This window comes from Chelon labrosus (assembly GCF_963514085.1).
Source record: "Chelon labrosus genome assembly, chromosome: 11".
NCBI lineage: Eukaryota > Metazoa > Chordata > Actinopteri > Mugiliformes > Mugilidae > Chelon > Chelon labrosus.
The window spans coordinates 9808971-9829864 of record NC_140344.1 but is presented as its reverse complement, the minus strand read 5'-3'; the positions used below and the strand labels follow the sequence as shown (position 1 = coordinate 9829864).

At 41.7% G+C, this 20894-nt stretch overlaps 1 protein-coding gene across 2 annotated transcripts in view; it reads left to right on the top strand.

Annotated features, from left to right (window-relative positions):
* Nucleotides 1–20894, top strand: part of LOC311495912 (DENN domain-containing protein 2A) — a 30408-nt gene extending 9514 nt beyond the window's left edge. The window contains exons 2-20 of one of the 2 annotated variants that reach the window (XM_084555567.1): nucleotides 5080–5166; nucleotides 6869–7912; nucleotides 9239–9366; nucleotides 10719–10831; nucleotides 10911–11108; nucleotides 11380–11473; nucleotides 12174–12218; nucleotides 12510–12697; nucleotides 13692–13801; nucleotides 14458–14527; nucleotides 14804–14881; nucleotides 16061–16201; nucleotides 16292–16440; nucleotides 17682–17859; nucleotides 17982–18023; nucleotides 18183–18288; nucleotides 19153–19440; nucleotides 19627–19713; nucleotides 19811–20894. In XM_084555567.1, the coding sequence (XP_084411693.1) occupies nucleotides 5081–5166; nucleotides 6869–7912; nucleotides 9239–9366; nucleotides 10719–10831; nucleotides 10911–11108; nucleotides 11380–11473; nucleotides 12174–12218; nucleotides 12510–12697; nucleotides 13692–13801; nucleotides 14458–14527; nucleotides 14804–14881; nucleotides 16061–16201; nucleotides 16292–16440; nucleotides 17682–17859; nucleotides 17982–18023; nucleotides 18183–18288; nucleotides 19153–19440; nucleotides 19627–19713; nucleotides 19811–19842 (3177 nt within the window). In that variant the 5' untranslated portion in view covers nucleotide 5080 and the 3' untranslated portion in view covers nucleotides 19843–20894. Of the gene's footprint in view, nucleotides 1–5079; nucleotides 5167–6868; nucleotides 7913–9238; nucleotides 9367–10718; nucleotides 10832–10910; nucleotides 11109–11379; nucleotides 11474–12167; nucleotides 12219–12509; nucleotides 12698–13691; nucleotides 13802–14457; nucleotides 14528–14803; nucleotides 14882–16060; nucleotides 16202–16291; nucleotides 16441–17681; nucleotides 17860–17981; nucleotides 18024–18182; nucleotides 18289–19152; nucleotides 19441–19626; nucleotides 19714–19810 lie in introns of both variants that reach the window. The other variant, XM_084555566.1, reaches the window with a different exon arrangement.

Below are 20894 nucleotides of genomic sequence, written 5' to 3'. Positions count from 1 at the left end.
TGTGAAATGCTGAGTGAGCTGCAAGTGGCCTTTTTAGGTATTTAAAACTGACACAGTGAAAAAGCGAGCAGTTTTGGGAAGAACAAGCGATGGCCGATGATGTCATGGTTTTAGCTGTTCCTGCAGGGCCGGACAGAGGGGTGGAGAGGAGGATGAAATCTTTATGAGAAGCAGCTGTAGGGGAGAAGCACTCCGACAAGACTCCAGAGTGCTATAACGGCAGCAACTCTCTGACAGCAACCCAAAGGCCTGATAAGCTCAGCGCCACCTGCATATAGTGTGATAAAGCTAATTCCCCCAGCAAAACTTTGTCGCATTATCACTGAACCTTAACGGTTGAGACACTTTCTAGAGCATAACAAGCTGCAAACAAAAAACTGACAATATTTCTGTCTGAGCTGGTAAAATACCTCAGATGTATTGCATGGTTTTACTGTTTATCGCTGATGATGGAATTCACATAAGTACTGATAACTGACAGCTGTTGTTATAGTCAGCTCTGACACAGCTCATTGTGGGAAATTTACTGTGTAGATAAGTATGTGTCACCACGTTCAGATTCTATGACCTACCTCCAGTCCAGAGTGAGAAAATCCAGCCAGGCTGTGTGTGTATCCAGCTGATTAATTTGTGTGCTTTCTAACATATAGTACACCAATATTTTAAAGTCTGTCAACCTCAAAGCTGGATTTATGCTTCCGCATCAGTTATTTGCAAAGCCTATGTCGCAGCCTACATAAGTGGTCTACTGAGCTGTAAGCATTTATGCTTCTTTGCTGGTATTGTTCTTTCTCTAAAATACAATGGTGGTCAAACAATGGTGATTGCAATGGAAACAGCTATAGCTGGAGTTTGTGCTAACGTTGAACAACATAGAAAGGAAAGTACATGGTGTGTAGGAAGAAGAAGGGCGGTGAATGTTCTGTGTTTGTCCGGCAACTGAGAGATGAGGACAAGGAAGCGTATTTCAGACCAGTTACATTCGTTTTGGTCTGTGCACCGCGTGTTGTAATTGCATTTGTGGGGGGGTGCGCGTTTGCTAAGCAGTGAGGTACAGAGCTATGCTGCTGGTACTTCTAACACAGAATCACAAGTCTAGCCTAAGTCTAGGGTCACTAGGACTGTGAGCCAATGGCGAGAGAATAGAGAGAGTTCCTTGAAAAGAGGCCTTACGATGAAACCAAGTATAATGTTCCCGAACTGTATTGCTTTCTAGACTGAAAGGAAAATAGTCAAACAAACAAATATTTTACGCAAATCCATCTCATTGTGCACAGTACTTAACTGTAACCTTTCTATTATTTGTTGTACTAGAGGGATTTTGGTAATATCTACTGATAGCAGTGGCAGTCATCTGTGCTTCTTGTCCATCTGCCCCAACAATTCAGAGTGAATGAAATACAATACAATATATAATTGTCAAAAATATTTGATAATGACGATCCTCCTCACACATAAGTCATGTGTCAGTTAAAACAGAGATGTGTCAGCTAAAGCTGACAAAGCAGCTATGCCTGAAGCCTATGCGTCACCTGAGGTTCCTGTGAGATGTTTGAACAGATTCAGAAACTTCCCCCCCATGTCTGTAGCTTGGGGCATTGGGCAATCTGGCTGTTCTGTAACTTTCCGTCACTTAAAATATGACTTTCACACTCTCTTAGACTGCAATTGGCAAGGTGTGTCAGGGTGATTAGGTGAGCACACAACTATTTGACCTTTGATAGGTACAAACACCCTAAAACACAATGCACACCTTCCAGGAGAGAAGACACTTGTATTCCAATGTGGCAAGACAGGCATGTTGGAATACAAGTAACCATTACTCTGGAGTAAACAATGCCCTTCTCTCAGTGGTCTTTTTGAGCATAATTTGACCCTAGAGCTGACTGCAAATCTCATTGTTCTGTAAAGGCAGAGGTAGGATCTCCTACAATGTTTCTGATGTACACACAGCATGCTCTCCAAAAGTGCTACCTCAGGTGCACTCACAATAAAAATAGCAAAGGTGTCTCTATATTTTTTATCTGTTAAATAGCTCTGTTTCTGTTTTTTTAGAAATGCAGTGTACTTGCTCACATACCATACTTTACCCTCTTAATTCTCTTTCTCCACTTTCCACTTTGCTGTACATTTTTGGAGTGGGTGGTGCTATTCAATAACCGTGGCACTATTTACTACAGCAGCAAAACAGCATGCTTCACCCATTAGGCTGAAAGTAAACAACACCCTTCTCTCAGTGGTATACTTTATGTGAGGGCATGTTTATGGGAATCTGTCCATGTCCAGATACCCAGTGTCCATCCGTTGATAGAAATCTCCTGCAGGCTTTGTTATGCAACTGATGCTTCGTGCTGATGTCCTGTCTCTGACCCTAGCTGCTGTTATCTCTGTGTAGTAAAGTCTTTAAGGTATTCAGTGAGGACCAATTCATTTTCACTAATGGGTTTTATCTAAAATACTGTAAATACAATAATGTTTTCTGTGGACTCATCGCGTGTAAATGTAAATATATCTGAAGAGCAAACCGAAATATCAGAAACCTTGAAATCAGTTCCATTCCAAGAATTTTTTCACTGTCATCTCCTCTACCCAGCTTTCATCCACCCCGCTGCCGGTGAACAATACCACTTCCATTTCCTGTGCCACGACATGTATGGCTTCTTGCACCTCACAGGACAGGCTGGAGGGGGGCAGGGCAGGTAGAGGTCTTTTGGGTCGCATTTTCCTGTGATGTTTTTATTGGCCCCAGCAGATGGCCTCCCTCAGCCTCTGCATTGTTATGATGGCCATCTTGCACTGGGGGTCAGTGTTAACAATAGTCACTAATAGCTGTAGGACACAAAAGCCTTTGCTCACTCCCGAAAAGAGTATCCTCAGTAACCGCACACTGTAAAGCTAGCAATGCTGTCAAATTTACTACTTTTACAAGATGTGAAAACACTACTGCTTGTCAGGTTGGGACCAAGCTCCGGGAAGCACTGTCATCCATGTGTGAGTCAAGTTTGATATATCTTCAAGCCCCGTAAGTCAGAATTGTGTGAAAATACCAAATTACCTTTTAAGGCACTAGAATCGCTGCTGAGAAACGCTTTCTATTTTAGCCTTGGGGCTCCAAACAATGAAGTGGGACAGCCTAAAAGCCTGCACTGTTTTCACAGTGCAACAGTATACTTATATTATTCTTTGCAATATCCACTTTCCTCTTTAGTTTTGACAACCCCTGTCTCCCCAACCCCCCTCCTCTCTGCATTGCTCCCTTTCTTCATATCCCCCACCTTTTTTCTCCCCCTGTGACACCCTTCCCAACTCAGAAAAAAAATTAAACCACAAAAGTTTTATGCTTTAATTATGGTAAAACTAGTAGACTCTATACATTCTTTACAGTCCCCCTGCCCACCCCCCTTCCATGCAGGATTTCTGTTCTTCATTTTTGTGTTCGGTTTTAGTAAGGAGAAAATCGCCAGGAGGGGGAGGAAGGAAAAAAAAAATCAGTTGATGTTTCCCCTCAAACATGTGAGCCCTGCTCAGCTCACAGCTGAAAATAATTTAGACCTACAGGCCAGTGGATGCCTGACGCAAACCTTTCTCCTCCTCCTCCTCCTCCTCCTCCTCCTCCTTTCTCTTCTCTCTGGGGGGCTTGGCCTTGGACTGATGGGGGGCTAAAGACAAAGGAATGAATGGCTTGAGTGGTAAAAATGCTAAAAATATGACTCGTATATCTTGCCTGATTCTTATCAGAAGAGACCACAACTTTTCCTTAGTGTCCATTTGCTATTTTATTCAGGACGAGAAACGCATACTGGCCCCAAGTCATTCCAAAACATTAGACCCAAAGGGCCAATTATGTTATTAACTCTTGGAAGACTTCATCTGTTTAGCTTTTTTTTTTTTCTTCTTTTTTTTTTTAAGTGTAATTGTGGCCTCCTTTTTTCAGCATCACTGCCAGTTGGGACAACAATTTGTGGAATTTGGCTGAATTTGGCTCACATTCCCTACATAGTCAGGGGGCAAGGGAGAGTGTCAACGTTAGCCAGTGCAGGTTTATAGGGAGATGGATAGAAGGGGAGCTGGGCCAGGCAGTGCTCAGGAAATGTTTAACAGCCTGCGAATACCCTTAAGTATCCCACCACATCTGGTAGAAGTCACACTCACAAACCCATGTGTTGGTCTGGCATATGGACTCTTTGGCAGGATGTGTAGGTCTGTGTAGGTGTGTTTTTATATGAGGTTTTGTATGCAACAGGGTGGCAAAGCATGCATTGGTGTTTCTGGGAATGTACAGTAGAATAAACATACGAATACAACCAAAGTTAGCCCTGACCTATCCTTCTTTCTACTACATCTTTGCCAGACAAGAGGCCAGGGCTTTTTGATCCATGCCCGCCTTCCACCAGTGTTTATAGGCATGAGTTGTGAGCACTGTGCACCAGCAGCTCTAATTCAGTGGTCTTGATGGGCTCCAAGTGGATCTAGTTTCATCATACTCACACAAATGGACCAAATGATAATCTAAGACTGGTCAAGAATACCCGTTCACACGTGCCTTGGCAGTACTTGTCAATAATAAAGGACAGAAGTAAATGTGTGACTGGAAGATACACAACAGATTGGACAGATTGTCCTCTGGCTGGAGTGCCCCACTATCACAGCTCACTGACAGAGTTTAATTCTATTACAGTTTGGAGGTTTAAGATGTTTTCTTCCATTCGGTAAAATTTATGTGTGTTTTCAGCTGTAGCATCCAATTTCTTACCAAATGGAAAATGGCAGATGGATGCAAACTGTGAGGTCTCTGCAGTTCAGTTCAGAAGCTTTAGTAACTACGGAAATAAGAGGGCTGTTTTTTGTCATCATGTTCCATGTATATAGTAAAAATACACTGAAATATTATAGCTGTCCTCTGTAAATGTGAATGACCTGTGCATGTTTTTCTTCATTTCGTTCACTAAGCTGAAACATAGTCCGTTGTGCCCTTGTATTCACGTGTGTTTCAATAAGCATTTCAACCTAACTTCACTCAATTCATTGTACAAACACATTCTACCAACTCACCGTCTCTTCCTTTGTCTGTCTGTGCAGGATGCCAGCTGCTAGCACCATGACCGGTGGGAGGGCCCTGCTGCTCTGTACAAACACTGACAACTGTATCTACCAATCAGTCAACGGGTAGGTGCCTCAAAAGCCAGTGAGCTAGTTTACCATTTTCTTTATGTACTGTAGTATCCTGTGGTAATTCGTCATCGTTAGCACAAGCAGTATGGCATTGGTAGTTTTCAAAAACATAATTCGGTCCTTTTGAACAAGGAGCCATATAATATGTTTTAAACACCGTCTCAGTCCCAGCCCTCTGCTTGCCAGAAATTAAAACATTTCTTTTTTCCCCTTCAGTCATCATAAACCTCTGAACTGCTCCTAAGAAAGCTGGAGACGCCCCTTTCCATTAAGGTCAACAGTATGACAATAGCAGGGCAAGAGAGCAGAACAGGGTAGAGTTGGCCATCTGGCATCTGGATACTGTTACTACCCCCCTGCTGCCACTGTCTAATGCCTCCATGACCACTCTCTAAGGTCCCTTCTGTCGTCTTTGCAAAATTCATTAGTGCCATTTAGATTATAATGAAGGGATCCTGGCTTGTGTCAATAGGAGGGATTATCTAGAGGAAGATTTCAGCGTCTATTGTTTTTAGGGTCTTTACATGTCAGTTATATTATATTAAAAGATAAATCCACTTCTTGTATGGACTGTCAACAGTTGATGTGCAGGAATATATGCATTAGAAACACTTTCTCTTAGCTGTAGTCTTATCTGAGCTGCCCAGTGATGCTTTTGTGACTTTTGCATTCCCTTCCCTCCTCCAACCCTCAATGACCTGCATCTCTGTCCTCCACCTATTGATGTCCATGGAAGATGTCTGTGGAGTGCATTATTTAAATACCTACTTTTTAGTCTTAGTATTTTTTAAATCAACAGGGATTAACACCATTGATTTCCTCCTTTTTCTGCTCCACTTAATTGACCTCCCATCCCACTCCTGCTCTGCTTTACTTGCTAGATTTTCTATTTGACCTAGTTTTTCCCCTCTGTTGCTTCATGCTTAATAAAAACTGTTTCAACTGGAGGGAGAAAGAAAAGGGGGAGGGAGAGAGGGGGCACACTAATAAAACAGAGCAATTTGAAAGAGAACTATTACGTTTCCATGGTGGTCATTGTTGCAACATCAACAATTTATCTTTTATTTGAAAATCTCTGAGGAAGCTAGAATCAGTAATTTCCCCCTGAGATTTCCTCTAGATTGCACGACCGTTGGTCTTCACATCCAGCGATGTCATCAGAAGTCACCCAGCGGGGCCACATTTCCTCTGTTTGTTGGAAATTCAATCATTTGATGAATGGGCTTTGGGCCAACACAGAGTTTTGTGGGTCAGGAGTAGAAAAGAAAAAATGCACGTCTACTCTCATTTATGTATACTTTTATCTCTACTCCAGAAATAGCCGTGTGTGTAGCTTGTAAACTTTGACCCCCAAACCCAGAGTTCAAACAGTCACGACCCAGTAATGTTCCAGGAGTGCCTCACAGCTGAAACAGAGGCACCATGCAGATGTCTGAGCTCTTTTAACAAGAATTCTTGTTTACCCCATAAAACAAAGATCTGTTTCGGCATAATTGAAAAGTGCTCAGGTTGTGTGGCCAATTTTAAGAGCTATGTGGAGTGCGATGTTTGCTGTGTACGCTGGCAGCAGCTTACATTTCTAGGAAAATAATTGCACTATAAATTATTACAGTGACTGAGTAGCACAGTGACTGATCTGGTTTTGTAAGATACTGATCTACGGTTTTTACAACTTTTCTCTGTATATCCCTACTAGGCTCCAGTGTTGTGGCTTGAAGGTCGGGGAGGCTCCGTCATCTGCGGTGCCCCAGCCCCAAGAGGTGTGCGGGTCACCAGGGGTCATAGACAGGAGGGGTACCACTGTGTCCATCAAGCATCCCCTCTCCCCACTGCTCACCCTGAGTGACAGCCCAGGTCCTCCTGACACCATGCTGGCTCAAAGGAGAACCACCGCCACCACCGACCCGAGGACTGCCAACATGGAGAACGGGCTGTCTAGTAAGCTGAACAACAACAAGAGCCCAGCAGGAGCCAAGTCTGCCAGCATTCGTGATAAGATATCACAATGGGAGGGCAAAAAAGAGCCTGCCCCAGCAACTATTACAGAGACATGTCCACTAAGTTCAACGCAGAAGGAAGTTGAGACAGTGAGGAAAAAGGAATCCAAAGCTTCAGAAGTCCAAAGGGCAGACAGCAAAAGGTTTGTCAGCTGGGACAGACAAGACTCAGGGAAGGAGAATGTTGGAAAAATGGGGGATTTGAGGACAAAATCTCCAGAAGGCCCAACAAACAAAGACAGAGAAGTAATCCTAGAGAGGGGCTTTCGGGCCTCCAAGCCAACTGAACAACCTAAAGACAAAAAAACAGTTTTAACGCATGTTAAGAAACTGGAAAAAGCAACAATGGAGGTTCCGGACAGACCTTCACTGGCGTTTCCAGGGAATTACTTCTGCCCTCCTTCAAAGGAGGAACTGGAGGAAAACGAAAAGAGGGCCAATGAGCCCATTTTTGGGACTTTTGACCTGACTCGACCGAGCGGGTCGTGGAGGAGGAGGGAAGGGGATTCAGAGAACGTATACAGTGAGCCGGGTGCTCCATCTATAAACCCTCTACCTAAACCTCAAAGAACCTTCCAGCACCACACGCCGCCCACCACCCCAACTTCAGGGCCTTCCTTGGGAAAAGGAAAGAGGAACTTGCCTCCTTTACCTTCCATTCCTCCTCCGCCTTTACCCACATGCCCACCACCAGGAGTTTGCAGGAGACCTTGGGCTGACAAAGCTCGTGACAGCAGTAACAGGTAAGATACTGAGAAGAGGACCACAAATAGGAGAAACTGTGATTAGTTTTGACCCTCTGTCTTGCGTCAAACTGCGTCAAACAGTCAACATCTTGAGACCTTTGTTGAAGCTTAATAAGTGATGGTTCAGTGTATGCACTGTATCCTCTATCCCTTCCCCCATCACCACCAGCCTAAGGTGTACAACATCTCCCACATCTGCTGTAAATCAAAAGCACCAGTGACCTCATCCTGTTTCTAAATATCCACAAAATTAGCTCATTGGTTGGATCGGAGGAATGAACACATCAACTCAGCTCATTCCTCCTTCTACAACTCTGCTGGAAGGAGAGAGCAACATAAAGAGTGGTGTGAGTCCTGTCAAAGAGGCCCCTTGCTTTTTCAAAGATTTTAGCCTTGACAATAAAATGGATTGTGCAAGACCATGGATTGTTTCAGTTTCTAACTGTAGAAAGTGCATAATTATGAAGTAAAAAGTCTCGTCCAGAACACTCATTCAGCCATGAACAATTAACACGTTGGAATTTTCAAGACTCGTGTACTCGATTCAGATGGTTACAATCAAATAAAACAGGGCTCTGTGGGGAAACCAAAAAATGTGAAGTCCGCAGTATTGGAGCATATCTATTGTTCACTTTCTCCAGTGGTCGGAATTCTTGTTTGGAGCTGGGCTCAGATCTGTTACATTCCATACCATATGTGGAGGCCTCTCTCTCTGCTCGAGTGTGCTGTGTCAAGCCCTTTGTTTGGTCAGGCAGTCTCCCTCATGAGTGTCCATTGCAGGGTGCTTTTTAAAAAAATAAAAAAAATAAAAAAAACAAAATAAAACAACAACATATGCCTATGTATTAAGAAACACATAAGTTACAAGTTATAAATGATGCTGTACACCAGCTGCAATGAAACCGACTCATTCATGTATTGTGCTTAACTTTATTTTATGTATCTTGATATATATAACAATATCAAGAATAAAGAAAGAAAAAAACATTTTTTTACTGTTCAGTTCAGCAATACACAACTGTTAGCTTCTGAAAGATGGAATTATTTGCAGAGATGTAGCACTGTATTGTATTGTATTTCGCATGCTTCATTTTAATTACACGTGCATGCATGTGGGGATGTATGCAACCATGGATGTACTTTTTTCTGTGTTGCAGCTAGCAGACAGTAACATCAGTTTTCCTGCTTGACATATCAAATGTTATTTAAAGCATCAGTATGACACACATTAACTTAAAAGGACCAGTCAAACATATATCTTCCTCTGCTTCTTTGTATTTGGTGTACACTTCTCTTAAGTCTTCGTGCTCCTCTTCCCACTAGGAAGTCCTATGAATTTGAGGATCTGCTACAGTTGTCTACAGAAAGCTGTGGGGTGGACTGGTATGCTCAGTCCAGACTGGGCTTAACACGCACTTTATCAGAGGAGAATGTATACGAGGACATTATAGGTGAGTAATACATATAACACCTATATTTTTCCTTAACCAAGTGAAATATCCCTTAATAAATCTGGTTTCTGACATGTGGTTTCGAAGTACGACCATATTAACTTTGTGGCTATAATTTGATTTGTATTGTAAATAATGACAAAGTGCTCAGTAGGTTTTATGTTGTCCTATTTGCTCTGTTCTTCACACACTGCCTGACCCTGGAGGTGAATTTCTCATAAAAAGTGTGTGTCACAGAGTTTAGTAACAGAGTTGATGAGGAGGACAAACCGTCTTTACTTTGCACCGGTTTTAATTTAGAGCTGCGCTGCTTCACTTTTATTAAAAATTATACGTTCCTACGTTCCTACCTTATTATCTACAGTGTTATGCCAACCCCACCCAGAGCCCGTTTAATTTCATAACGTACAATACTGGCGTTGTGTGAGGTTGTACTTCAGCTGAGGTCAGCTCCTGTGAACGTCCTGCAGCAGGGGGCATGTGAATGGCTTAGAGTCATCGCATATTACTGGCGATGGATTCAATGTGTCTTTGGTTTGCCTCTGAGAAACTAGCTCCCAATGAATTGGCAACAATCATATTGGGTTTAATTATTTTTGAACTGAGTGATGCCACAGCTTATTTTAGATCAGTTTCCTCCTCTCATTGAGGAGTATTGTTTGTTCAGTCAGACATTGTTCACCAAACACTTGGAAGAATCCCATGGGCAAAACAACTCAGACTCACTTCAGCTGTCTGCTCAAAAACAGCTCCAGGAGACAGACAGTGTAGACAGTGATAAATGGTTGTGATGTCCACAACGTCTTGCTGTCAACCTCCACCCGCAAACCTCTCATAAACGCACTTTAAACACTCAATCCACCGACCTGTCAGAGCTCCCAAGTTCAGAGAAAGGTGACAGTCGCCGGTACATATTAATGTGACATTCTCATCAACCAGCAATGTGAAAAACAACAGCGATCCCTTGTTTTCTTCTGAGGGAGAAGGAACAGGGAACTGAACGTCCCTCTTCTTTCGCCTACACCTACAGGTCACATCTGGTGGATGGATTGATAGAGCAGGGAGAGATACAGACAGAGAGAAAGAGGCACGGGTTTTGGAAAACTACTTTCCTCCTTATATGCAGGGGAGGACTGGTGGCTACATTTAGCTTTAGCTGCGCAAACATCTTATCACAGTGAAATATGAGCAGGGTAAGCACAGTGCTACTTCTAGTAGCACATCTGGACCTGGAATCGTTTGGCAAAACAAACATTACTGAGATGGAAAGAATACTAATCTACTCTTTGGAAAGAGCAGGTTATTGAAGTTATTGTGTAACCAAAGTGACACTGACTATTTTTCTTCCGAAGATCCTCCATCCAAGGAGAACCCATATGAAGATATAGAGCTGGAGAGAAGTTGTTTAGGAAACAAATGTGTTTCACCTGTGTCCTCATCTCCTGTCCCTGACACTCCAACTAAGGTACCCGATCACTATCAATATTATCTTCACAGTATCAATATACACTACAACTATATTTCAATTTATCTTTCCCAATCAGTTGTCCTCCAAGTCTGGCTTCTTCAGACAAAACTCAGAACGACGAAGTTTAAAAGTCCCGGAATTACGCAAGACCAACAGAGACACTGGCATCTCCTCGCCTTCCCGTATCAGCCCCCCCTCAACACCCAGTAGTCCCGATGACACCCCCTGTCTCTCTGGAGACCCTTACAATCGCAGACGAAGGAAAATCCCCAAGGTACGGAAGAAAGGCCGCTCTCAAAGCTCGTGCTCTGTGATTTATGTTCCAGCATGCTACTCAGGGAGGTTTGGAGATGCTGCACTTGTGTTGCTGTCTGGGGATGAATTAGGCAGAGGAAAAATTCTGACTGATATTTCCTGTGAGAAGTGTGCCTAGATGCAGACCTCATAGAAACTGTATTAAAATGATGGTGGTAGGAGCCTGCCAGATTGTGTTTATTAGTTTAAGGAGTTAAACATAGACATTTCCTTCTCCTTAACTCCTCCAGATGGTGCTGAAAATCAATGGCATCTTTGAAGCACGGCGAGGGAAGAAGCGCATGAAGAGGGTGTCTCAATCTACTGAGTCCAGCTCAGGGAGAGGTGAGGCTTCAAATATGACGGCAGGCCACCCACAAGACTGCTGTTTGTGCCTTATCCTTCAATACTCCTCACATCTACTCTGAATTTAGTGAAATAGCATACTTTATACACCTTTTTAGCTTATATAAGATCAGATATCTATCTGCAATATTAATCAAAACCATGTGTTTGTCTGTCTGTTTGTTTGCAGGATGTGTCCAACAATTGTTAACTGCTTTCAGTAAAACTTGCTCAGAAATTAGTCAAAGCGGCCAAGGTAGATTCTGATAAACAAATAGATCCAAGTGTACGTGGTTTGGATCCAGAAAAAGTTTTAAAGACATTTCTGGTCAGTCGTTCTCTAACCGACACTTGAATTCAGTGGCTGTCTGGCTTTATGTGGAACTAGTCATGCAAATCTAGACCGAAAACCTTGTTGATTCCCAGACACGAAACTAGGTTGATCACTCTTTAAACTACTTGATACTACAGTGCAACATTATGGGACATTATCATTATATCATCACATATACTCACTTAGTTATACACCCTGCAGGTCAGCTCAGTTTGGGTCTTTCTGTGCTGTAGTGGATATACATAACTGGAAGGAAATCAATGAGAGCTAATTCTACATGCCCTCAGTTTCCTGTGATTGTCATTTGCCTGGCTCATTGCACTCTGCTTTCTTTTTAATTTTGTCTTCTCTTTTATTTAGTGACAGATGAGAACAGTGAGTCAGAAAGTGACACAGAAGAGAAACTAAAAGGTGAGAGCACAAAATAAGTACTTACACACAACATTGCCATAGTCTGTGTTTGTGTAGCAGTACAAATAATACCAAGTAGTTTCATATTATAGTAGTTACATTAGTTACAAGTAAGCACAATAGAAGCTTGTGTACAGGAACGTATTTACATTATACTTTTCTTCTCATTGTTCTACTGTGTATCTGAAACATACAAAGATGGAATTGTAGATTGTTTTACTGTAAACTCTGGCCTCACAGTGACTTATTCGCTTGTATATGTGTGTGCATGACCTGGATGATGTTTCTCAGCTCACAGCCAACGGCTGGTCTCGGTCCAGTCCATGCTGAGGCAGACAGGCCGGTACCGCACCTTGGAGAGGGATCTGATGGAGTTGCAGGAGAGGAAACTGTTCGAGTATTTTATAGTTGTTGCGCTCCACAAGACCAAGGCCGGAGTGCCATACCTGCCAGAAGTCACACAGCAGTTCCCTCTCAAGGTAAAAGAGATAGAATACTTTATTAAAATACAGCAAAAACATTGCATTTAACCCCTTGACGTCTGAATTAATTTGCAGTTATATATATAAAAATAATTATTTGTGTTTTTGCTTTCAAGCTGATGCTAAATTAAGCGGATATTGTTAATTTGTCTATAGTATACAATTTTAGGTTTAGGGTTAGGGTTACAGGCATCAATGGTAAAAATAGTAAAACATTGATTGAAATTACAAAATCGATATGTACAAATACATTACAAATTCAAATTAAACACTATACACTATAACACCAACTATTATAATCTAATTTGAAACAGTGCTCAAGCTTTTATAAAATTTGAAACGTTAGTTTGTCCTATTCGTTAGCTTCCATTTAAAGGATGTAGTTCCCACTCCGACTGGTCCTACAAGAAACTAGAGCTTGCAAAAGGTTCCTAGGTACATATTAAATGTGCACAAACTGGCAATGGAGGAATACATATGTTCTCTCGGCTCCAGGCTAAGTGGAAGCGGTGTGTGGCAAATTCTCTACACTCGGCGTCAAGGGGTTAAATGGTTTTATCTAACTTTTCTCTTTCCCAACTAACAGTAAGAACACAACCTACATACACCAGTTTGTGAACACTTGTAGTTTTTGTGCTTGTGCTTTAGTTTGTGTCCAGATTTCAGATTACAGACAATTTGAGGAAAGGTTGCAGCTCTTGTTTTACTAGTGCTGTAATGTTTTGCATATATTGATATAAAAGATCAAGACTTTTGTTGTTGAGGCTCTTGTCTCACTTAATAAAAGCAATAAAAAGTGCATGTTTAGGATAGACGAAGTGTAACCATTGTGCAAGCATCCTTTTCTGTTCATCTGGGCTCCATATTAGTCTCATCTAAAAGCTGTGTGTGTCAAACATGATGATCCAAGACTCTGATGGCAGGATCCTTTTAGCAGAGTCAAATATATGGGATATATATGTGTTAATGTGGCCTCCCTTTTGTCTTCCAGCTTGAGAGGAGCTTTAAGTTCATGCGGGAGACCGAGGACCAGCTGAAGGTCATCCCTCAGTTCTGTTTCCCTGACGCCAAAGATTGGGCGCCTGTCGACAACTTCCCCAGGTCAGTTCAAGTCGTGGTACTCATATTTTGCGCTCGAAAACTGAAGTGAGAAAAAAATAAATTAAAACAGGGACGGGAATTTCCTGGTAGAGTGGTTGTAGCTCAGCAGTTTTCCTTGCTAATAACCACTTGGTAGTGAAGAAGCTGAAAGCCCCAAAGGGAAACTGACCTAATGGCCTGTAAAGATGACTGTTCTTTCATTAAGTACAAGGTACGGTGGACTTACCGCCTCACACCTGGTTTGTTATTACACAGTCACCTCTCTTTCGATTGCTGTCTAAAATTAGCCATGTTACTCAATACCTCCTCTCAACGTCTACATTGTTTCCGAGAAGTAATGATGTGTGTGCTTATGGTGATGGCCAATAATTACCTAGAGGCAAACATCTGATGGGTGAGGGGCCACCAAACACACACTCACTAGCACCTGACAGGCTGACACTCTCCCCTGTCAAGAAGGTCATCACCAGTCAATGAAGACCTGTCAGGTAAAGCTATGAAGGCTTTTTGTGGGTATTTCCAGAGTAAGCCTGTCCTGAGGGCCTTCTTTGTCAAGTATAGACGAGTTTTGTTTCCAAAAATCCAGTCCAAAAATCCAATTTCAGCCATTTTAATTCATCTAAATAATCTTTGTTTTCTCTCTTTTTCATCCTCAGTGAGACGTTCTCATTTGTACTTACTGGTGAAGATGGAAGCAGGCGGTTTGGCTACTGCCGGCGTTTACTGGTATGCTCTAAAAATACTTCATTGCTTCTAATTCATTTTTGATGGTCTTAATCCCTCATTATAAATGTGTTGGTCTGCTTCTTTCCCCCTTCATACTTATTTCTTGAATGTGGTTGAAAATACTTTTTTGATTTTTTTCTTTGCCCGAGCGTACCTGCAAAGTCTCTGCAAAACAAAGGCTTTGAGTCGCTCCACTGCTCTAATCCTCCGGTTGCAGTTGGGTGAGCAGCCTCGTGTTCTGAAGCTGTCTGTCTGTTTCTTTCTGCTTGTTCACAGCCCAGCGGTAAAGGCCGAAGGCTCCCTGAGGTCTACTGTATCGTCAGCCGTCTGGGATGCTTCGACCTCTTTTCCAAGGTGACTTAAGCATAGACACAATATATCCACATCCATTACTTGCATTCATTAACATTACTTTGCTCAGAGTTGCATGTGTTACACAAACTCTCTCATAAAAAAAAAATGCCACCCTCAGAGCCCACAGAACCCCACCCACCTTCTGCTCAGTCCACTTTCCCACAGAGCCTCGCAGTTCTGGCTCCAGTACAGCAACACATGTGAAATGCAGCTGATGCGGTTTCTGATGCAGAAAAGGTTCCCTGTAATGAGCCTTAAATTTATTTACATGTTGACCTGTGTCAAAGTCTGTGCAGTGCCCATATGGCATTGCCAAAGTTGTATTTGAAAGGATGCACGTTTTGAAATTAAAGAGTTTTCTGAATATGTTTCTTCTGTGTCAGATCAGCATCACAAATGCTATACAGATGTGTGCAGTAGGTTTGTGGAATAGTGCACATCATTGATTCAGGCTGTAAGCTATTTGTTTTATCGTCTTTTTACCATTTGGCTATCCACATTGATGTGAGAATGAATATGTTTGGGATTACAACAGGCGGTGTGGTTTACCAAATCAGTGAAAGGCCTCACCCTTGACTGCTTTATGATGGAACAGGAATCTAATGCCAGTTTGATTAAAGAAAAAAGTGGTCGTGATCTCAGTGAGACTTTTCCAGGTTAAATAAAGGGGAAGACAAAGAAATAATTTCCATAAGATCAAAAGTAAACATTTTACACCTATATTTACCTCTAGATCTATGAATCACATTCAGTCTGAATGGTTTTATTCTGTGTAATGAGTAATCCAGTTTTGGTACCTTAAGTACATTTTATAGTTTAAACTTTTGGTAATTTTTAAATGGTGCTATTACTTTTTTGTACCTTTTCCACCACTAAATAGGAGAGGACAACATTATTTTTGTATAATCTTGTGATTGAAATACCGTAAGGTAAAGGTAGTTTGTCAAATTTGTACAACAATAATAATAATATAAAAATACAACTATACAGGAGCAAATATATATATTTCATGGTTTAAACATGTCATATCACCAGGTGTGAGTAATATTTAAATTACACAAAATTGTCTCTTGAAAATATCACATGAACTCACTCTCAGGTAGAAAGGCCAACACGCAGTATACATATTTGTGATATCTGCTATTCAAGTTACAAGTTCTCCTTCTCTGCCTTTTCCAGATCCTAGATGAAGTGGAAAAGAGGAGGGCTATCTCCCCTGCTCTAGTGCAACCTTTCATGAGAGGCATCATGGAGGCTCCTTTTCCTGCTCCAGGCAGGACTATCACTGTCAAAAACTTCCTACCTGGTTCTGGGACAGAGGTGAGATGATTGTGTTGTCATTTACAATAACAGAAACAATCGCATTAGTGCCTCTGTGTCGTTCTCACTTTTCCTCTCTCTTTCCTGCAGGTGATAGAGCTGTGTCGACCGTCAGATTCCCGCCTGGAACATGTGGACTTTGAATGTCTCTTCTCTTCCTTGAGTCTAAGACTGCTCCTCCGAGTTTTTGCCTCTTTGCTGCTGGAGCGCAGGGTCATCTTCACCGCTGACAAACTCAGGTTGGCTCCTGCAATAAACATTTTTACAGCGTTGGGGTTCATTGGACTTCTGACCCAAAGATCACATGTTCTATCCTTGCGACATGCATCAGTTTTAGGGTGTCTGTTAATTGCCTTTAATAAATCTTTGCTGATAAAATTAATGATGGCAGAGTAATGCTGGCGAAAAGACTAAAGAGTTTGAAGGATATGACGGAGAGAAGTCAAGTTGACAAGCAGTCTGAGGAAAAGAAGATCCCGACCAAGTGTGAGAGGAAGGAATGCTGTTGTGTTATACAGTCGCCTGGGGAACAATCAGTTCTTCTCTGGAAAACTGTCATGGATGCCAGAGAGAAAGAGTTAGGCTTTAAAGCATGACTGCAGAGCTAACACGTGTGCACAGTGACGTCATCACACCCACACGGTTCCCTCGAACCTTCAGCTCTTAAGCCATTATGACAGTGGTCAGACTCCCCCCTCACAAGAAAGCTGTTATTTACTGTTATAGCGCACCTGGTTCAACATCAGCAGAGACGGCCATTCTCTCCTGATTTAGTTCAGGAAACACTGAGGGTTAAGGCATGTATAAATACAACAAGTGGTCCTCAGAGTTATACTGTACCTGTAGTATGTTGTCTTTCCTTTTGTATCTATGGAGAGTCACTTAAAGGGCAGCAAAAGCATTTCTCACTTGAGTTGTTAAGTATAGTTGTCGCTCATTCTCTACCATTCAGTGGAAATTTGGCCTCATTAGTCGATTAATGACGAGCAGATGCCCACCCGGGAGTGATTAAGTCAACAGCTTATGTGTGTGTGTGTGTGTGTGTGTGTGTGTGTGTGTGTGTAGTTTTTACGAGTGTTACATCACACTCCCATGAAACATTCCTCTCGGGGTGACAGTGGGTTTGTTGGGGGAAAATACAAATTAACTTTTCACATTACGTTCGGCACTGATAAATCGTCGGTAGCAGAAGTTAGTTTTGGAAGGGCAGGTTAGCACCATCTTGTGGTTAGAATTAGATTAGGATTTTAGACTTTGAAAGGGCCTTCTTTTAGGGATGTGCTTCAGATCTTTGAGACATCACCTTTTTCTTTTAAATAAAACTTAACCTGTCTTTGTCCAGGACTTTTGAAAGTCCTCATAAAATAGTTGAGCACAGACATTTCTTTCAAGAGTTCTGTTTTTAAGTAGACTGGAGGGTTGATTATATCTGTTCACTGATGCTATACAATCATCTTCTCTTGTCTCTGTCTCTCCACAGCACATTGTCTCAGTGCTGTCATGCAGTAGTGGCTCTCCTCTATCCCTTCACCTGGCAGCACACATACATCCCCGTGCTTCCTCCTTCCATGTTGGACATAGTTTGCACCCCGACTCCCTTTATAGTGGGCCTCCTCTCCAGCTCTCTACCTCGACTCAAAGAGCTGCCCATAGAAGAGGTAACAAGAGTTCTTTCTTTCTTTTGTTTTGTTACATACACCCTGTGGTGCCCTTTACACTGGGCATTTCCTCCACTGAACAATGGCTCCAGGAAATGACATCACTCTTTCTCTACGCTCAGGTCCTGGTGGTCGACCTTGGCAACAGCCGCTTCCTGAGACAGGTACAAACTATAGAAACATAGATAACTCAATTCATATCTGTCCGTAGACACATGAGTTTTCATCGTTTAACTGGTAGAAATACCAGATGTTGTGTCAATACAGTATGTTAACTCACTCCAGTATGTTGACTTTCTATTTATGTGTTTTCTTCTCTACAGCTGGATGACGAGGACTCCATTCTTCCTCACAAGCTACAGGCAGCACTTGAGCATGTGTTGGACAAGAGGAGGGAGCTGGCCTGTGAGAAAGGAGATCTGCCCAATGGTGACTCACCACTTACAACTGTTTTTTTTGTTGTCATTTGTTTAACATTTATATTTCTTATTAGAAACATTAAATATCCTTATGACAGTGATGTAAATTGGTCAAAGATTCCCTCTGTTTTAAACCAAATAAGTTTTTCAGAACCTGTGAAAACTTCACGTCACCCTGGTCATGGTATATGTGAGCTAAAATTAAGGCGACTGGACTTGCTTGAGTTACTTAAAGATTTCTCCTGGCTTCTTCATTTACACTGTTACTCTTCTGTGCATCACCAAATAAGGTCCTCCTAAATGACATGACTGGCCCAGCAGATTCTTGCCAGAGCATAATCAGTTCCCAACAGAGCAACCCCAGACCAATATTCCGCTACAAAAAAAGTTCACGTCAAGGCTCTTCAAGAAACTCAAGCAAATCCAGTTACAGATATAATATTTTTTTATAACATTTCTAATACACATATCTTTGACATCTTAAGGCTGTGGTTGAGTGTCAGTGAAGCTGTAGCATGTTCAGAGGATTATGAAACATAACATCTTGCTTTTCATTTAAGTTCAAATTTCTTTTACAGGACAATATTTTAGCTGTCATTTAAATAAAAATGAACAGTGGCTTATATTTTATTCAGGACTTTTATGTATATTGATTTATGGCTGTAACAGAAAAGAATATTAAAGTAAAATTCATCATTAAACCCTAGTGAGTGTGTAATATGACTCAGTATTGATCTAAACATATCTTAAAAATGTATGTAATGAGTAAAAAGTAGGAGTGATGAGAAATATCTGGAATTTCCAGTGACTACTAGGGAGTTAGTTCTTCTACATAGTGAGTACATGTTGGTTTCTCTCCTTTACATCCTCCCAGACTCCAGCTCTCTCAGCACGGTGGTGTCAGAGGCCTTTGTGCGTTTCTTCGTGGAGATGGTCGGTCACTACTCCCTCTTCATGGGTGGAACGGAGCGGGAGGACGAGTCAGTGACATCCCCCACCCTTCCCAGTCCCTCCTCCTCCCCCTCCTCATCCTTTCAGCGGGACGCCTTTCGCAAAGCAGTCACTTCCAAGAGCCTGAGAAGGTTTCTGGAGGTGTTCATGGAGACCCAGACGTTCACAGGCTTCATCCAGGAGAGGGAGCTGCGCAGGCAGGGCCTCAGAGGTACTGAGATTAGTTTAGTGTTATAGTACTGTTGTATGTTAATCATCAGACAGAGTAAAGAAAGGATTACAGTGATCAACAGACTAGTAGGCATAGTTGTTTGTGTAATTACTCTCACAACCAGAAGAGGGAGACAAATGTTCCTTTCAGTAGCTTTAACTATTTATTTTCTTGTTTTGTGTCCAGGTCTCTTTGAGATGAGAGCACAAGAGTATCTGGACTCGTTGCCTGGAAGCGAAGAAAGAGGGGTCAACAAGTTCCTCAAGGGCTTAGGTGAGACTTACTGCACAGCCTTATCTATAAAAAACTTCCAGATTTAATCATTCTCTCTTTTAAACACGCCTTGATGTGCATATGTTGCTCTTTCCAGGAAACAAAATGAAGTTCCTTTCCAAGAAATGAGTCACGCTGTCGTCAGTGAAAGCAGAAAGGAAGAAGATACGCTCCCTGGAGAACGTATAAAAGGAGATATGTGTCTTAAGGCTAGGACAAAGGAAGACCCCTTATGATGGATTGGATGCATTCTTGGTGAACATGAGGGAATCTGGGGAAAGTTCTGATTAGCTCTCAGCTTCATTAGCAAGTCATTCCATTAGTGTTGTGAAGGGTTGACTCCGCTCGGACCAAAATTCCCCTCCAACACAATAAAGCAATGTCTAACAGTGTGTAGTCTCATGGTCTGCATGTTGATCACAGTCAGTCCCTGCAGTGTTTTACTACAGCACAGCACAGTGTAAAGGTTTTAGGAGCAGTGTTCTCATTCTCTAACTTCACCTGTAAACTTGTCACTGAAGATCGTCTTTTGTATAATACCTTCTTATACATTCCATTTATTTTCTGTAGAAGCTTTTATAAATACAATAGTACAACTTCTTTGTCAACAGGAGGCTTTTAAGTTAATTTATATTCCTCTTTAGACAAACTTAATCTCCTTTTTACTGCCCTTCAAATGAGTGCAAAGGAATCTCCTGTAGTTCGTATTACGCTTTATTTAACAGAGTCTAGTCAAGACTGTTTGTAGACCACTTTGGTTCGTCGGGTATATGTACCACTGTTGTTTGATAAATGTACTTTTATTGGAAAATGAAGACGTGGGGAAATGTAATGACAAAGAAATCAATGTGAAAGCATCACTTGGTGGAGTTTGTGGAGCTTGAACTGAAGAGTGATGTGTATCTTAGGCCAATCACTATCGATGTGTTTCACAAAAACAAATAGGGTTGCCTTAAACTTGATTGAGAATGCAATGAAACTTCATAAATAAAGTGATTTGAATTAGATAATGGCTCCCTCTTTTTTCCCTAAACAATATTACATATCTCTGTATTTTGATAGTTATACTGATTTGATTTAGTTTTTTACTTTGATGATCAGGATTTAAAGCTCCAACACAAAACAATGTAATTTCAGAGAAGTAGCTTTCATCATTTAGAGATGTTTGTATATGCAGTATG